Source organism: Neomonachus schauinslandi, chromosome 7, assembly GCF_002201575.2.
Source record: "Neomonachus schauinslandi chromosome 7, ASM220157v2, whole genome shotgun sequence".
NCBI lineage: Eukaryota > Metazoa > Chordata > Mammalia > Carnivora > Phocidae > Neomonachus > Neomonachus schauinslandi.
The window spans coordinates 41,832,168-41,849,915 of record NC_058409.1 but is presented as its reverse complement, the minus strand read 5'-3'; the positions used below and the strand labels follow the sequence as shown (position 1 = coordinate 41,849,915).

The 17,748-nt window shown below is 38.5% G+C and overlaps 1 protein-coding gene across 3 annotated transcripts in view; it reads left to right on the top strand.

The window, feature by feature from the left end:
* Positions 1-17,748, top strand: part of PDE4D (phosphodiesterase 4D) — an 871,615-nt gene that overhangs the window by 444,078 nt on the left and 409,789 nt on the right. The window contains exon 1 of one of the 3 annotated variants that reach the window (XM_021702164.1): positions 5,397-5,521. The exons of the other annotated variants lie outside the window; for them this stretch is intronic. Coding sequence (XP_021557839.1) covers positions 5,397-5,521 — 125 coding nt within the window. Of the gene's footprint in view, positions 1-5,396; positions 5,522-17,748 lie in introns of those variants that run through there. 3 annotated transcript variants of the gene reach the window in all.

The following is a 17,748-nucleotide window of genomic DNA, read 5'->3' as shown; positions in this document are numbered from 1 at the left end:
TGTTTAAGTTACTTATTAGCATATCTTAGTATAGACTTAAAGAAGTATTTCAACACAGTCCCTTTAATAGGTTTATGATATTTACATTAAGTGGGTATTCCACATTTTATTTAGGCATTTGGACATTAAGGATATTTCACTATTTTGGAAAACACTGTGGACTTCTGGAATTCCCTTCTGATTGAAGCCATTTTGTACAAGCTGTGTGAAATGTTGTATGTTCAGTATTTAAGAAATGGGTTATCAGACGAGGCGCCTGGGTGGCTGAGTCGTTTAAGCATTTGCCTTCGGCTCAGGTCCCTGCTCAGGGAGCCTGCTTCTCCCTCTCCCCTACCTGCTTGTGTTCTCCCTCTCGCTATCTCTCTCTCAAATAAATAAAATCTTAAAAAAAGAAAAAAAAGAAATGGGTTATCAGAAAAGTCAAATGTATTAAAACAAGTAGCTAACCCTTAATAGGGCAAGATTGATTAATTAATTAATTTTGAATGTGCCTGTTCTCAAAGCATAGAACATGATTAAATAAAGCCATTATTGCAAGCTTATTCAAGTGCTGGAATAACTATTTTTGATAATTTTTATTTATTGAACTGAAATTGTCAACCCAGACAGACACATCTCCATCACCTCCGACTAAAATCCATATATGTCCCTCCCTCCCTGAGAAGAGACGTTGCTCTCATATTACGGTGGTTGCTGTCTGTGAAATATTTCTGTCTGCTAGCATATAGTGAATAGTGCCTCTGCTTCCAATGTATTTCAATGGCAGATATTTTTATTATTATTCTGGAGGAGTAGCTAAAATGAGGGAGTTACGGAGAGAGTTAAGCAGGTTTTTGGAACATCCAGCACCTTGTAATTTCAGCTGCTTTATTTAACAAGTGAGTGTTGTTCTGGGTGCTGGTATTGCAAATTACAAATAAAGCAGAATATCTAGAGTAAGTTTTGGGGAAAAGATGACACTTAGAAACAGCCACTCATAGAAGGGAGACAGAAATGTTCTGGTCACGAGGGCTTATCATCTTTGAGGGGCCAGTGGTGTGAATGAGCAGGCTGTGCACAGGAGATTACCAGGGTGACTTGTGGCGGAAACAGGAGCGAAAGTCAAAGCATGACCGTAGGGAATCCCTGTGCTAAGCTTTGGAACTTCAATTTTGAACTTCATCACTAAAGAAATGGGGAGCTAAAGAAATGATTCCAAGCAAAGAGAATCACATATTCAGATTTTCATCTTATAATGATCCACATGGCATTCAAGTGAAGGATGGAATTAAGGAGGAGAAGGCTGAAAGTACTAACTCTAGGCAAATTATGGGGGGCAAAGAGATAAATAAGAGAGATAATGAGGAAATTACAATCTGTGGAGAGGGATAATTTGGTCTGGTCTTTGGAGCCAGATTAACTGGTTCCTAACTCTGACTCTACCACTTAACATGCTGTGTGACCTGGGGCATGTGTCTCATTTCTCCTTTGCCTTGTTTTGCTCATCTGCAAAATAAGCATAACAAAAGTGTCCAACTCATACAATTTTATGAAGATTAAAGGAGCGAATTATTATCATAAACAATGTCCAGCACCATAAAAATCATCTGATCGATATTAGCTCTTATTTATTGTTACCATTAATACTATTGTTAATATAATGTTGTAATAATATACCATTATTATAATTTTATAATAATGCAATTTATTATTTTTAATATAATATTATATTATTTAGCATTCATGTCTCTAGGATTTGTGGCCTGATTAGAAGTGATTGTCTTATGGTTGGTTGAATGGGATAGTGTCAGAGAACACAGAAAGAAATGCATTTTGAGGGTAGAGAAAGAGAATGGATGTGAATTCCATTCTAAATGCTGGTATGAGGTATACCGGTGGACTTCCAAATGGAATTTTCTCACGAGCATTTGATTATAACAGCAGAAAGGTATGGACTATGGAAAAAGATGTGCAAGTTTTTGACCCCAGGATTATTGCTCTCTGGTGTGGGGAGTCTTTCCCAGCCATAAGCAAAGGGAAATGATTCAGTCAATTCTTATTCTCTGACATGGTCATGAACAGATGACATCCTCATGTCCTGAAAGAACTCCTCCAGCTTTTAAAATTACCAAATTCAGGCCAGGTTAGAGCTAACAGCCGAAAGAATCATCTTTAATAAATATTAGAATTATTAGGAAAGTCCTGTGGCCTCAAAATGTTGCTTGCTAGCAATTGCTTTTAATTGCTGTTAAGGACATTACTAACATCGCAACCTCTAATGCACTGAAAAATATTGATGTTCTAGATGTGAATACTTGCCTGGTGTGATACTTGCCCTTGTTTGCATGTTCTCAAGAGCTTAGAATCATGGGAGTGGTGAGTGAGATTTGATGCTGTGCCCATCCCACCACAGAAATCCCAGTATGTAAAAGCAAACAAAATGTCAGTGGGTAGGCCTGGCTATTCCTTGGAGTGATTGGAGCCCTATTTTGCTGTAAACCCGTTACAGACTGTGGTTTTAATCTGTAGATTAATTTAGGTTCCCCGGTGTGTTTTTATTTTCTCAAAGGAAAAGTCTCCAGCTACCTCCACCCAGCCTTGGAGAAAGGGAATTGTGGAAGACAGGATGATTTGAGTTTCCCTCAGAGGCTGCTCCCTGCTAATTGGCCAGTGTTCTCACAAATTCTAGATTCTTGGCAGGGTGGGTTTTAGCAGTAATCTCTTCTCATCCCAATTAAGTACAAGTAATCCCCATGAGACCCTGCCAGGCTCATGGTAAATCATTGAACAGGTATAAGCAAAAATGTCCCTGCTAAGAAAACCAAGGAATTTTACCCATCCCAGGACACGTATTTACCTCCCATAGAGGTTTATGTCTTACTCTTCACTTTTTAATTTTTTTCCTTTTTAGGAAATTCTTATGTGAAGCAGCTCTTACTCTCTAATACTGGACAAAGACCCTAAATTAGCTTACAGATAAAAATACTGCGCATTTGTTCTTAGGACTTTAAGAGGAGGCAGTCGGTCCAAAGGGCCTCGTAAATTCAAAAACTATAAATTACACACAGTTGTGCATCACAATCAAGTGGTAGTCATTAAGCACTACCTCCACATTGTAAAATTATGTGACTTGCCCCAAATTATGAACTATAATCCCGATTAAGAAAGAGTAGAGGGCGCCTGGGTGGCTCAGTCGGTTAAGCGACTGCCTTCGGCTCAGGTCATGATCCCGGGGTCCTGGGATCAAGTCCCGCATCGGGCTCCCTGCTCTGCGGGGAGCCTGCTTCTCCCTCTCCCACTCCCCCTGCTTGTGTTCCCTCTCTCGCTGTGTCTCTCTCTGTCAAATAAATAAATAAAATCTTTAAAAAAAAAAAGGAAGAGTAGAAACATAGCTGGGACTCCCTCCCTATTTTATCTTCTTTAATTATGCAAATTAAGCAGCAAATTCTCTATGTTTTGCTTAGATTTTTTTCTCATTTTGATGTAGAGGCTAGACTTTTGGTTGGTAGGTATTAGTTCAGATAGACTGCTCTTACCGTTGTAGGCACCTTAATAACAGTTTCCTATTAGCCAGGAAAACGTATGCAGTCCCTGGGCATTTTGGAGAGCTGGCTTTGAACATCAATAGGTAGTGTTGTCAAGAGTATGGGGAAATGGACATCTTTCTGCATGACTCCTAAGGCGGTGAATTGCTGGAATCTATTAAAGGGAAAATTGTATGCAGTTTGTGATCTTGCAACCTAGTTACAGAAATAAAAGCACCAACCGGTAAGAAAATATATTAACAAATGTGTTTATTGTTTATAGAATTTCAGAATTATATGTCTGCCAGTGAAGGATTAGCTGCATAAATAACGCATCTATTGTATGGAATCTTATGTAACTATTGAAAAGAGCACACTAGATCTCTGCATTTACTGAAAAATCGTCCATGATTTTTTTAAGTACAAAAATACTTAGGATTATGTATAGTATAAGCCTAGTTTGCACAAAAAGGAAGGAGATAGGTGTCAGTGTGTGTGTCTATGTATATATTATGTGTCTACATATACATTGATATAATTAACATAAAAGCTAGGATTAATAGGAAGGAAAAGACAAGCATTTTTTATTTGTACACTTCTGTGTCATTTCAGATGTTAAAATGAGCATGCGTCATTTCATAATAAAAAAACATAAAAAAGAATCATTGGACAGAAATGCTTATTATGAACTGGAAAACCATCTTCCCTTTTGAACTTAAAAAAAAATTCTGAATTTAAATGATGTCTGTTATTTAAACCCAAACAGTGTCTGAACTTGGCCACTACATAATGGAGTATGGCTTTCTCTCAGCAATTTTGTGTTTGCTCAGGTCTGGACTCTTAAATAAACAGGTTGTGTTTATTCAAATCCTAGATAAGAAATCATTTTCAAATATAAAAATTACCCTTCACAGTACTCTGAACTCCTCCTATCTGGAGGCTCCACATGAGGGCCTCAGCGGTTTTGTTGCTAGAACTGTAGGAAATGGGGTAAGGGCTAGCGAGAACTGTGGGCGGATTAAAGCTGGACTTGGCTCTGACCCCACCACCTTACGTGGACTTACTTGGTGTCATTTGCAGTTTCTCCAGTTTGTCTCTCGTTGTTATGAAAAACTGACTTAAAAACCATTATTAAAGAATATCCTATCAATTTTTCAATAGATCTTAATCCAGTGAGCAGATAAAGGTTGTATTTCTTAGAGAATATTTCTAATAAGGAACAAAATCACTATCAATGTCAAAATGTTAGTGTATAAAGGCCTTAGCTTACAATTTTATGTTCCTGAGAGGCTGAGTTCAGTTGTATTGTAAACAGTAATTTATGAATAAGAACCCACAATTTTTTGACCGAAAAAATTGGAAAAGCACCCGTAATCATTTCCATTTCATTTTCTACATATCTATCATCAATTTAGCAAACAATTTTCCCCTTTTGAAAATATACCAAATAATTGATTATTTCCTCCCTATCAGATGCATGCTTGGTGTATAGGTAAATAACTGATTTCCCAACCACTGTTACATTAGGTTGATGTTCTTTTAGACATTAGACACAAATGGATTAAACCACGCTGCCTACTCCGAGATTTGGTTGGAGTGGAAATAGGGTTTTGTGGAGCTACAGAATTTCTACTTCATCTGCTCAGCCAATAATTGGTCAGAGCACGACTCTGGTTAGAAATAAGCAACAAGCTTCCTGTATCCATGAACAGAAAACAAGGTAGCGCGTGTAGCCTGGGAGAAACACGCGTTTACTTTTGAAGAAAAGCAGCACCCAGCGACCAGTAAGCAGCATATGTCTGAAATCCTTTATCTGACATGTTCTTTCCAGCGTTCCCAGGAATGCTGGTCTGACTGCTAAGATTTGTTTTTACTTCCTGTCTTTTGGACAAAATGAGTTTGCCAACCGGCTGTGAGTACCTAACGCTGGGGAAGGTAGCTAGATTCCGAAGCCCTTATGTTCATGGATCGCCTTATGCAATCAACAAGCCAATTGATATTAAGCCACAGAGGAGACGGTAACTGCTTTCCTTTCTTCCAGCTGTTTGTCAGTGAAATTGTGTTTTGTTACCCTTACCCTTTGGTAGCTGCTTTGGAGATCTGCTGAGGTGGGAGGGTCATGGTGAGAGATTACTTGTAAAATTCAGCCTACTGAACAGTTAGGAAAAAAATTAACCAAAGAGAAAAAGCTGGAAAATATTCTTAGCTGTTCAGCAAAAGCTGATCTGGTTTCAGGGTCTGTAGATTTTAAGATTTTGAAACATGGTTAGTGTTTGTACTACCATCAGAATCATCCATAATAAATATTTGAAGGAGGACTTAGCCGAATAATGGGTATATTTATTAATGGCTCTTATTACCCAATGCCCATTATCTCATGATCTACCCGTAACATTCCTCAAGGCCAGTGTGCAATAAATATGTTAAAATTCTACTAAAAGCATTAATTTTCATGTGGTCACTATGGAGGCAAGAATAGGGATAGATATTTTTCCTCTAAAGAAAATGTCATTTGTACATCAGTGTTCCAGGATTCTGCTAACTCCATACACCCCCACAGCACACACACATGCATACACACACACACACACACACACACACACACTACACAGGCAGACTCAGGCTGTGTAATTAGGAATCTCAGAGTTGAGCTCAGTGTTTTCATTAGAAGGAAAGAGGGTGTGCAATAAGTAAGCCCGTTCTGTCTCCCAGCATTTCTCTGCAGTGTCAGAACAGGGATGAGATGTTTGACTCATGGGTCCAAAAATCATTCCTCAGTTTTGGTTTTAAACAAAGTCATTTTTCAGAATTTCACAGTGAACGTCAGAAGCGTTTTATAAGGATGTTCCATTCTGTCTATGAAAATGCCGGTTCTCCCTAAGTTGATGAAGTCTTGGAAGAAAAATCTAAAATTCTAAAAGTAACATATTTTGCTTCAAGAGTATCATTATCATCTTACTCTTCTACTTTTCTTTTTCTAGTAACACACACACAGCCTCACAGAGAGAACATACATTTTGCTGGGTTTGACCTGGTTATAAACATGAAGTAACATTCAGACATTTGATTGATTTAAAAAAATTTCCAAACCTTCAGAAATGCCTTGGGGTTAGTTTTTCCAACAGAAGGAAAAAAAAAAAAAAAGGTGGCGGCGGCGGGGGGGGCGGTGTTGGTGGTTATGATTTGATGGGACTAAACTTTTTAAATGTTTTTGAGGGGAAGTATTGTATTCTTTTACCCAGGGTGTCAAGGTTTTTCTGTCCAGTTCTAGCAGCATCTTTATTTATAACAGGCTAACAGCAACTAACAACGATTTTAACATACTTCCTGAGACACATGACCTGTCTCAGCTGCTGCCTCCTCACTCCCTTCTGTAATCAGTGGTGTGATACAGCAAACCCTATAAGTTGCCAAGTCCACATGTAGATGTTATATCCCTATTCATGTTACCTTATTTTTTTTTCTGCTTAAAAATCATACTTTCTCTATAAGTCAGGGGAATCATATGTTGATGTAAACTGATGTAAATGTGCCTAGAAGGTGGATTCGTAGCATACTGTATTATAACCAGGCAATTTCAGACTCAACCCCAATCAGTTTTGACATTGAGCATCACAATGTATTTTGCAAGCAGGGATTCTTGCAAGGCATTTGGCAATAACCAGCCTTTTGTAGCATAGACCTTGAGATGTAAAAATGTCAGGTCCGACTTTTCTTTTAGCATAATACATTGCTCATATAGAGAGGGTAAATCAAATAGATGGCTTTCTGTGAAAAGATATGTAATCATTAAATCGTTCTATCTAGAGCTTTTATCCCATGGAGGTATGACAACAAATGTGTAATGGAAACAGTGGTTGGAGGAGTAGATGAATGAATGAAGATCCAAATCATAGAGAATGCCTTTTTTATTGTATAACTCATTTTTTTTAAAGTTGTACATTTTAAAACCTTTATTTGAACTTCTTTCTAGTCTGCTAAGAAAATAGTACACCTGGAACGGTGATAGGTTATCATCCTAGATCCACTAAAATCTACCCCAAACTAACCAGTTAAGTTTTCAGGAATGCTTGCTAGGACTCATCCAAGATTTGTCTAAAACAACATGTTTAAGTTTATTGTCATGTAGTCACAGTTGTGCTATTTGGCCGAAAAGGACATTGCTTTCTTAATTACTAAAAGGAAGGAAGGACAGAAGGAAAGAGAGATAAAAAGAAAGAAATCTAAAGAAGAGGGACTATATGTTGATGTTGTAACCTATTTCAGTGAAGCATAAAATTGAGGTGATAAAAAGAAATTTGACTTTTTACTAAATTGGGAGGCTAAAGAAGGAACTCTAACCATAAATGCAAAATATAGCTCGATGTATTTCTTTTTTTTAAGATTTTATTTATTTATTTGAGAGAGAGGGAGAGAGCACAAGCAGGGGGAGGGGCATAGGGAGAGGGAGAAGCAGGCTTCCAGACGGGCAGGAAGCCCAATGTGGGGCTCAATCTCAGAACCCTGGGATCATGACCTGAGCCAAAAGCAGACACCTAACCAACTGAGCCACCCAGGCACCCCAAAATATAGCTCAATTTAAATACAAATATATCCTTATTTATAATGCCTTATTGAAAGAACAGCATGTTTTCTTGGAACACAGGGAAATAATTTCCAAATTAAAAATTAGCTGTATTAGAAGTGTGACCACATGGTCATTTAATAGTTTTTAATTTTTATTTCAAGCATCAATGAAGACATTAAAAAAGCAGTTAACACTGTTAAATCTTAATTAAGCTCAGTGTTGAAGAGAATGGCCATCCTACCATCTGTGATCCTAATGATTTTCCATATTTTTGGGTTTAATTTTTTTCCTTTTAATTATTTGTAGATTCCACAGACTCTAGAGCTCTATTTTTACTCCTGAAAGAAATATGATTTCCTTTTAATTTTATAAAACCTTGATGTCTTGATTTAATACATTGAAATTGAGTAATCAGATTTAATCTGGCTTTTCCACTCCCTCCTCACCCAATTAGGCTGCAGGGTTTTTGATTGCGTAGATCATGTCTTGTTTGTTGTTATATTTTTAGTGCCCATCAAAGAGCCCAGCACACATCAGAGGATAAATGCTTGTTTAATAAGTAAATGATGGGAAAGTGTACGTTACCCATCTTGACACAGACATACATATCACTCCCTTGGGTGCTACCATACAGAGACTTTGGCAAGACTTTGCCTCTGCTATTCTTCCAGATCAGTTGTATTCTCCTTCCTTATTTACCTATAGAAGCTACATGCAGCAGTGACTATGGACTCAAGTGGTTGGGGATCACAGCTTTTGTTATTACCAGTTCAGCAAAGCAGAACTTGAAAGTCATTTCTGTATTCATAAGTATATATATATAAAGCTCCATGTGGTAGAAAGGAGGAGGACAAGTCAATGTGGGAGCGGGCAGAAGGGAGCTCCTAGAGGGGGAAAAACCTCACAACTGTAAGAAATGAGATATAAGCACATAAATTCATAAAATAAGTTACCAAAATTATGAAATGTAAGCCCTGGTTCTGTTTGTCCTGCTGTAATGTAAAACTCACAGAAATGTTTATCAAAATAGAAAACAAAATGAGGGGGAGTGAAGAGATGAGCCAGAGCTCACTAGCCCCCCAACCTTGTGGAAAGCTTCTGTGTTCTAGCACACCGTCTTTCACAGCCAAGTGCAGCGCTGGGTCTAGGCCAGCCCTCTGCCCAGACATTCAGGGCTTCTACCCGCATCTCCTGCTCCTTCTTGTTCCCATCTGCTTCTCTCATACATGCTCTGGCCTCTCTGTATCTAAATCCTGGAGGTGGGCTTGTTCTATCTCTTCCCTCTGGGATTAGGAAAAAGCAGGATACAAAAAGCCAAAAGACGGGAATAAAAATAACAAGTTGAGTATAAGTTAATCAGTCCATTTGTCTTCGGGGAAAAATTACAAAGTTGCGAACTTAGATGTCTGACCAATCGTCAAGCTATTCATTGACTCAAATGGTGTATTTTTGTGCTAGGACTGCTATAACAAAATACGACAGGCAGAGTGGCTTAAGCTCATGGCTTAAGATCAATGTGTCAACCTGGTTGGTTTCTCCTGAGGCCTCTCTTCTTGGCCTGCAGATGGCCGCCTTCTCCCTGCGTCCTCACGTGGTCATTCCTCGGTGTGTGCGTTCCTGGTGACTGTGTGTGTCCAAATTTACTCTTCTGATAAGAACACCAGTCAGACTGGATTAAAGCTCACCCTGATGGCCTCATTGATTACCTATTTAAAGACACTGTCTCAGAAACTGTCCCATTCTGAGGTACTGGGGATTAGGGATGCAGTATAAGAATTTTGGGGAGACCCAATTCAGCACATAGCAACTTGTATCCATAGAAATGATTTGCTAGTAATGACTATAGAGGAGGATAGGAATTGCACTATGATTCCTCCAAATCAGTGACCTTGTGTTCATAAAAATGTGTCTCATCAGTAAATCTGAACCTGCAGGAGTGAGGCATTACAGAGTATAAAAAAATACTTCCCGCTTTTTGTACCAAAGAAAACAGTCACACATTATGAACAACCAATCTTCATCAAATAGAACCTCTTTCATTTGGAATCTATGATCGTTCAAACAGAGCCTAGACCAGCATTTGCTTTTCTATAGTCTTTTATTTTTAAAAGATTGTATTTATTTATTTGAGAGACAGAATGAGCAGAGGGAGAGAGAGAGAGAAGCAGACTCACTGCTGAGCAGGAAGCCTGACTCAGGGCTTGATCTCAGGACCTGGAGATCACGACCTGAGCTGAAGGCAGACACTTAACCAGCTGAGCCACCCAGGCCTGCCTATATTCTTTTATTTTAAATGGGTATTAAATTAATTATGAATGTAGCTAGTGGTTCTCAACTAGGGCAGTTTACTACCAGGGACATTTGGCAATGTGTAGGGACATTTTTATTTTCATATGTTTGGGGCTGGCTAATGGTATCAAGATAGGTGGAGGACAGGGATGTAGTTAAATAACACACAACACCTAGGACAGCGTCTATAACAAACCGTTACTTGACCCCCAAGTCTCCTAGTGCTGAGATGGAGAAACCCTTATGTAAACGGATTGGCTTGGGGAGCACTTCGAAGCTCTCTGAAAGCCTCTATTTATATCCAGACCACTGATATTTTTTATGTATTCATAAAAACACTTTCTCTTTTCTTTCTCCTGGTAACCAATAGATAATACTCTCTTAGCCTGGTTAAAAAAAGACACCTGCCACACTTTTAAAATGGTCTAAAATATTCTGTGATTCAAACTGTCCAATCTTCTGATTTGTCTGAATTAGTGGCTTTATTGCATTGTCAGGGCCTATTATTCTTTCAGTAGAGGTACTACTGAGATTTCATTACAGAAAGCAGAATAAATAATCTAATACATTCTTAGAGCTCCAGGCTAGGTGCTAAACATTGATCTGCTTTTCAAAGTGAAGTGAAAAATACTAGGTGAAATTACACAGAAGATAACGAATATTAAGTGATCGTGCTGTTGGCATGGTATAATGAAGCTCTGCTGGACCCTTGCCACCCATCCCCACACCAGCAAGCCCGGGCACATTGACTGTGAATGTGTGAGACACGTGTATGTTTTCCTCGTAACCAGCTCATCCTGATAACAAAGAGCATGTTTCATAAAGGGAAAACTCTGAGGGAAAGGGAGTGCCTTCTTTGATGAAAGGTCCTTCTTTTCACTAAATAAAATTTCTGATTATCCTTGGAATGTCTTCTTTTTTTTATTTTATTTTATTTTATTATGTTACGTTAATCACCATACATTACATCATTAGTTTTTGATGTAGTGTTCAATGATTCATTATTTGTGTATAACACCCAGTGCTCCATGCAGTACGTACCCTCTTTAATACCCATCACTGGGCTAACCCATCCCCTAGCCCCCTTCCCTCTAGAACCCTCAGTTTGTTTCTCAGAGTCCATAGTCTCTCATGGTTCGTCTCCCCCTCCGATTTCCCTCCCTTCATTTTTCCCTTCCTGCTATCTTCTTCTTTTTTTTTTTTTTTTAAACATATAATGTATTATTTGTTTCAGAGGTACAGGTCTGTGATTCATCAGTCTTACACAATTCACAGTGCTTACCATAGCACATACCCTTCCCAATGTCCATCACCCAGCCACCCCATACCTCCCACCCCCCACCACTCCAGCAACCCTCAGTTTGTTTCCTGAGATTAAGAATTCCTCATATCAGTGAGATCATATGATACATGTCTTTCTCTGATTGACTTATTTCACTCAGCATAACACCCTCCAGTTCCATCCACATCATTGCAAATGGCAAGATGTCATTCATTTTGATGGCTGCATAATATTCCATTGTATATATATACCACTTCTTCTTTATCCATTCATCTGTCGATGGACAACTTGGCTCTTTCCATAGTTTGGCTATTGTGAACATTGCTGCTATAAACATCAGGGTGCATGTACCCTTTCGGATCCCTACATTTGTATCTTTGGGGTAAGTACCCAGTAGTGCAATTGCTGGGTCCTAAGGTAGCTCTATTTTCAACTTTTTGAGGAACCTCCATACTCTTTTCCAGAGTGATTGCACCAGCTTGCATTCCCACCAACAGTGTAGGAGGGTTCCCCTTTCTCTGCATCTCCACCAACATCTGTTCTTTCCTGATTTATTAATTTTAGCCATTCCGACTGGTGTGAGGTGATATCTCACTGAGGTTTTGATTTGGATTTCCGTGGTGCCGAGCGATGCTGAGCACCTTTTCATGTGTCTGTTGGCCATTTGGATGTCTTCTTTGGAAAAATGTCTGTTCATGTCTTCTGCCCATTTCTTGATTGGATTATTTGTTCTTTGGGTGTTGAGTTTGATAAGTCCTTTATAGATTTTGGATACTAGCCCTTTATCTGATATGTCATTTGCAAATATCTTCTCCCATTTTGTTGGTTGTCTTTTGGTTTTGTTGACTGTTTCCTTTGCTGTGCAAAAGCTTTTTATCTTGATGAAGTCCCAATAGTTCATTTTTGCCCTTGCTTCCCTTGCCTTTGGCGATGTTTCTAGGAAGAAATTGCTGCGGCTGAGGGTGAAGAGGTTGCTGCCCTTGTTCTCCTTTAGGATTTTGATGGACTCTTGGGTCACATTTAGGTCTTTCAACCATTTGGAGTCTATTTTTGTGTGTGGTGGAAGGAAATGGTCCAGTTTCATTCTTCTGCATGTGGCTGTCCAATTTTCCCAACACCATTTGTTGAAAAGACTGTCTTTTTTCCGTTGGACATTCTTTCCTGCTTTGTCGAAGATTAGTTGACCATAGAGTTGAGGGTCCATTTCTGGGCTCTCTATTCTGTTCCACTGTTCTATGTGTCTGTTTTTGTGCCAGTACCGTACTGTCTTGATGATGACAGCTTTGTAATAGAGCTGGAAGTCCAGAATTGTGATGCCGCCAGATTTGCTTTTCTTTTTAACATTCCTCTGGCTATTCGGGGTCTTTTCTGGTTCCATACAAATTTTAGGATTATTTGTTCCATTTCTTTGAAAAAAGTGAATGGTATTTTGATAGGGATTGCATTGAATGTGTAGATTGCTCTAGGTAGCATTGACATCTTCACAATATTTGTTCTTCCAATCCATGAGCATGGAACATTTTTCCATTTCTTTGTGTCTTCCTCAATTTCTTTCATGAGTATTTTATAGTTTTCTGAGTACAGATTCTTTGCCTCTTTGGTTAGATTTATTCCTAGGTATCTTATGGTTTTGCAATTGTAAATGGGACCGACTCCTTAATTTCTCTTTCTTCTGTCTTGTTGTTGGTGTATAGGAATGCCACTGACTTCTGTGCATTGATTTTATATCCTGCCACTTGACTGAATTCCTGTATGAGTTCTAGCAGTTTTAGGGTGGAGTCTTTTGGGTTTTCCACTTAAAGTATCATATCATATGCAAAGAGTGAGAGTTTGACTTCTTCTTTGCCGATTCAGATGCCTTTTATTTCTTTTTGTTGTCTGATTGCTGTGGCTAGGACTTCTAGTACTATGTTGAATAGCAGTGGTGATAGTGGACATCCCTGCCGCGTTCCTGACCTTAGGGGGAAAGCTCTCAGTTTTTCCCCATTGAGAATGATATTCACTGTGGGTTTTTCATAGATGGCTTTTATGAACTTGAGGAATGTTCCCTCTATCCCTCTACTCTGAAGAGTTTTGATCAAGAAAGGATGCTGTACTTTGTCAAATGCTTTTTCTACATCTATTGAGAGGATCATATGATTTTTGTTCTTTCTTTTATTAATGTATTGTATTACACTGATTGATTTGCGGATGTTGAACCAACCTTGCAGCCCAGGGATAAATCCCACTTGGTCGTGGTGAATAATCCTTTTAATGTACTGTTGGATCCAATTGGCTAGTATTTTGGTGAGAATTTTTGCATCCATGTTCATGTAATTCTCCTTTTTGAAGGTGTCTTTGTCTGGTCCCCATATCAGGATGTCTTCTGACCCTCCTTATATCTAGGTAAAAATTGTTGGCAGTAACAGTTCAAACTAGAACATATTTCCATCTTCCTCATTCTCTCCTGAGTCCCAGAGTAGTAGATACAACTACCTGTGATCCAGAGGTCCTCCAGAGAACCTAAGTTCAATATATTTGAAATTAAAATGACCCAGGGATCCTCACCATCTTCCATTTCCTCAGCAATCCATGGCGAGACCAAGAAGTCCTCCTCCACGCTTCCTCCCTTTGGCCTAACTGCTCCACCACTAGCTGGTGGCTGGTGCATTCTTCCCTCCTCCCTTTGTTGTTGTCCCCACTCTGCCACCCTATTCCAAACCCTAGTGCTCTTTTGCCTGAAAGACAGCTAATTTCATATTTGGTGTCTTTATTCTACTATCATCCTTGTTCTGACTCGTCATCCACAGATTAATTTTCTCAAATTTCCTCACGGTACCTCCACACCTATAGCAGTAGTTTTAATTGCCTACAAAAAACATCTAAATTCCAAATGATGATGATCTATTTTCTTCTGATTTCTCTATCCTTGTGAATATCGCTCATCACCCACTATACTCTGCATTTTGGATGTAAGAAGTATTGACCATACCTCTGATTTTGCCTGCAAGTCTCCCCTCCCCACATTTTGTGAACTCCAACTGCTCCTGAGATCTTTTTCATTAAGCTTTTTCCAATTCCCTGTTGCCAAGTGGGAGTTTCTCCTTCAGCTCGCAGCTCTTCCTTTTCTTATACGTCTATCACAGCTTTCTCATAATGAACCTTAATCATTTGTGTATTTCATATTTTTCCTGCTCCTTAAGAATGATGTGAGGGAAACAGCTGTTTTAGGGAGAATAGTTTGGCTATGGCACGCAACATAAATTCAAATGGAAAAGACTTAAGCCCTATCTTAGTAGAAGCAAGTGGTGTAAAATTTTGGCAGGGACAGTTTCATTACAATTACAAAATACATAAATATGTGATTACAATTGTGAGAACTGCTCAAAAGGAGGAAGGGGCCCACTAAAAGTGTATGAATAGGTACCTAATATAGTCTGCACATTTGGAAAATATTCTCCCGGGGATGATGAGGCCTGAAGATGAGCAACATGTTCTGTGGAGAACTGTGAATCAAGCCCTGATGTGAATGTTAAAGAAACTAAAAAGATAAGGTGTCTGAAATATAATGAGACAGGGAGGAGAGTGGCAGAAACCAAGTGGAGAAGATAGGGAAGGAGATGGCTCTTTTTTAAAGGTGAATCTACTAAATAATTCTTCATTTTGTTTCAGAGAGAAACATTAAATAGTTTTTTAATTTATTCACTGGAAATGTGATCTAAGAATATATTATTAGTGTCTTATTTATGATTTAGGATTTTAAAACATTGAAATAAACAGTAGATAATATCTTCCAACCAAAGTTTTAAAAAAAAGGTCAATTTTCCTATTCACTGCCAACTGCAAGGGATAAATAAAAACATTCATAAACATTAACCTTTGTCCTTCTGCATTCACCCATCACCTAACTATACCTGTGCCAAAAGGAGTAGAATGGGATCATTAAGAATACTTAGTATGTTTACTGCCAGCGAAGTGCAGAAGACTCTATGTAATCACAGTGACCTTCATGTGTTAGTCATATTTCTACATCCAATTAGAGATGTTAAATTACATAACACTTGGAATTTTTTTCATTATTGTTGTTATTGTTTTGTTGCTGTTAATTTTTAGTTTTCCATAGCTTCACTCTTGCACTGAACAAAATTATTTACACAGGTAAACTGGTGCAGAAAAAGGAAAGCTTCTATTATCACTGTTAATTTTACATTCAAAACTGTGATGAATGAAGTAGTGAATTCTGACAAAGCATTCCAGGTTTAGAGTAGAACCTGGTTATCAAACAGTTTATAGATGAGTATAGAATATCTGAAAGAAAAAAAAGCAAAAAAGAGCGGTGGTCAGTCAATCTACCAAAAGCCTTTGAAACAAGAGTGATGACCTTGGCCTGGATCCATAATGCTATGTTTTCCACAGCCCCAAGAGGAAGGCTACTCCAGCAAAGAAGATAGTTCTGCCAGTCGTGAGAAAGAGAGGTACCCTGGAGAGAAGTTTGATGAGAAGGAAGTTGCAGATGTCCAAGGGAAGGATAATCAGCTTCCCAGACAAGGTGGAATGTGCTCTGAATTTTGAAAGATGGTCAGGGCTCCATTCATGTGGTTCTTGGTGGCACATGGTGTTACTCACTCTTCAGGACTCAACATCCCCAGGGAAATATCCCTAAACGCCCAGTGTTAGGCATCTATTTATATACTCTTATTGCACCATTATCTTCTTTTTAGCTATTCTCACAATTGTAATCACATATTTATGTATTTTGTTGGCCTAATAGCCTCCTTCCACAGTCAATCATGGGACCATGGGAACAGGGTCTAACCCTGTGTTTTAATTTACAGTGTGTCAAGTGCTTTGTACAGGGCCTGAAATATAATAGACATTCAAGCAGTTCTTGTGAAATTCGTTTTTCCAACTAGGAATAAGAAAGTAATCAGAGACAGTTAAATAAATGTGTACCTTTTGGAAAACATATTAAATTCATTTCAGCAACTTCCAAACCTGCATCTCAAGCCCCGACCACTCTTCTCATTTAAAAGTGTGTGATACTCACTGCCTGAAATCAGGGTGTTTTTGTGGCCAAAATTGAACTTATTGTCTTACTCTTAAAATCTCTTCCTTTCCTGGGGGTGCCTGGGTGGCTCAGTCATTTGAGCATCTGACTCTTGGTTTCCACTCAGGTCACGATCTCAGGTTAGTGAGATCGAGCCCTGCATCGGGCCCTGTGCTCTGCACAGAGTCTGCTTGTCTCTCTCTCTCTCTCTCTCCCTCCCTCTGCCCTTCCTCCCATGCTCTCTCTTTCTCTCTAAAATAAATAAATAAATCTTTTAAAAAAAATCTATTCCTTTTCTCCTGTTCCTTGGTTGGAAAACTTAATTGATTACTACCCACTTATCCAAACCAGAAACACAGGAGTCACCTTACTTGCTTGCCTTTATCTCAACTCCCTCCATCATCAATGAATTCCCTTTATCTGCTATTAAATCCTTCTGTGAGTCACTTCCACTCTGTCTTAACTAATACTGCCTATGAATGTGATCTACGATTAGAGCTTCTTAAGTGATCTTTACATCACTGGTTCTGTAGACTCTACCCAGAAGGGCTGTATGTGTGTTTGTTGGTTTCTTTTCTTTATTACACTGACATTCACTTTTCTCCAATACCAGTAAATTACAACAAAACCCTTTGGGTGGTAGATACTCAGTTCCAAAATTTTATAATTGACCCCAAGTATAAAAATACAAATTCCACCTCTGTGGTATTTCTTTCTCAGCAATGGCTGAGTCAGAAAATAATGAATTTGCCTAATATGCATGAGGAAAACATTTAAAATTCCCCTAAGATTTCTTGAAATCTGAGCTTATGATTTTATGAGAATTCACAGTAAACCATCTCACAAACATGTAGCCTTCGGTTTATCATAATACATGAAAGATTACTGTAAGTATGTAGCATTTAGTCATTGATTTTTAATCCAGGCAAAAGTAAGAAAAAATATATATATGTTATATATAGTATATATAATATATTAAAACACATTTATATATATATATATATATAAATACAGCTACAGAATCCTCAGTCTGTTGAACAGTCACAAAGTATTCAACTTGCTCTTGAGGTGGGCATACAAT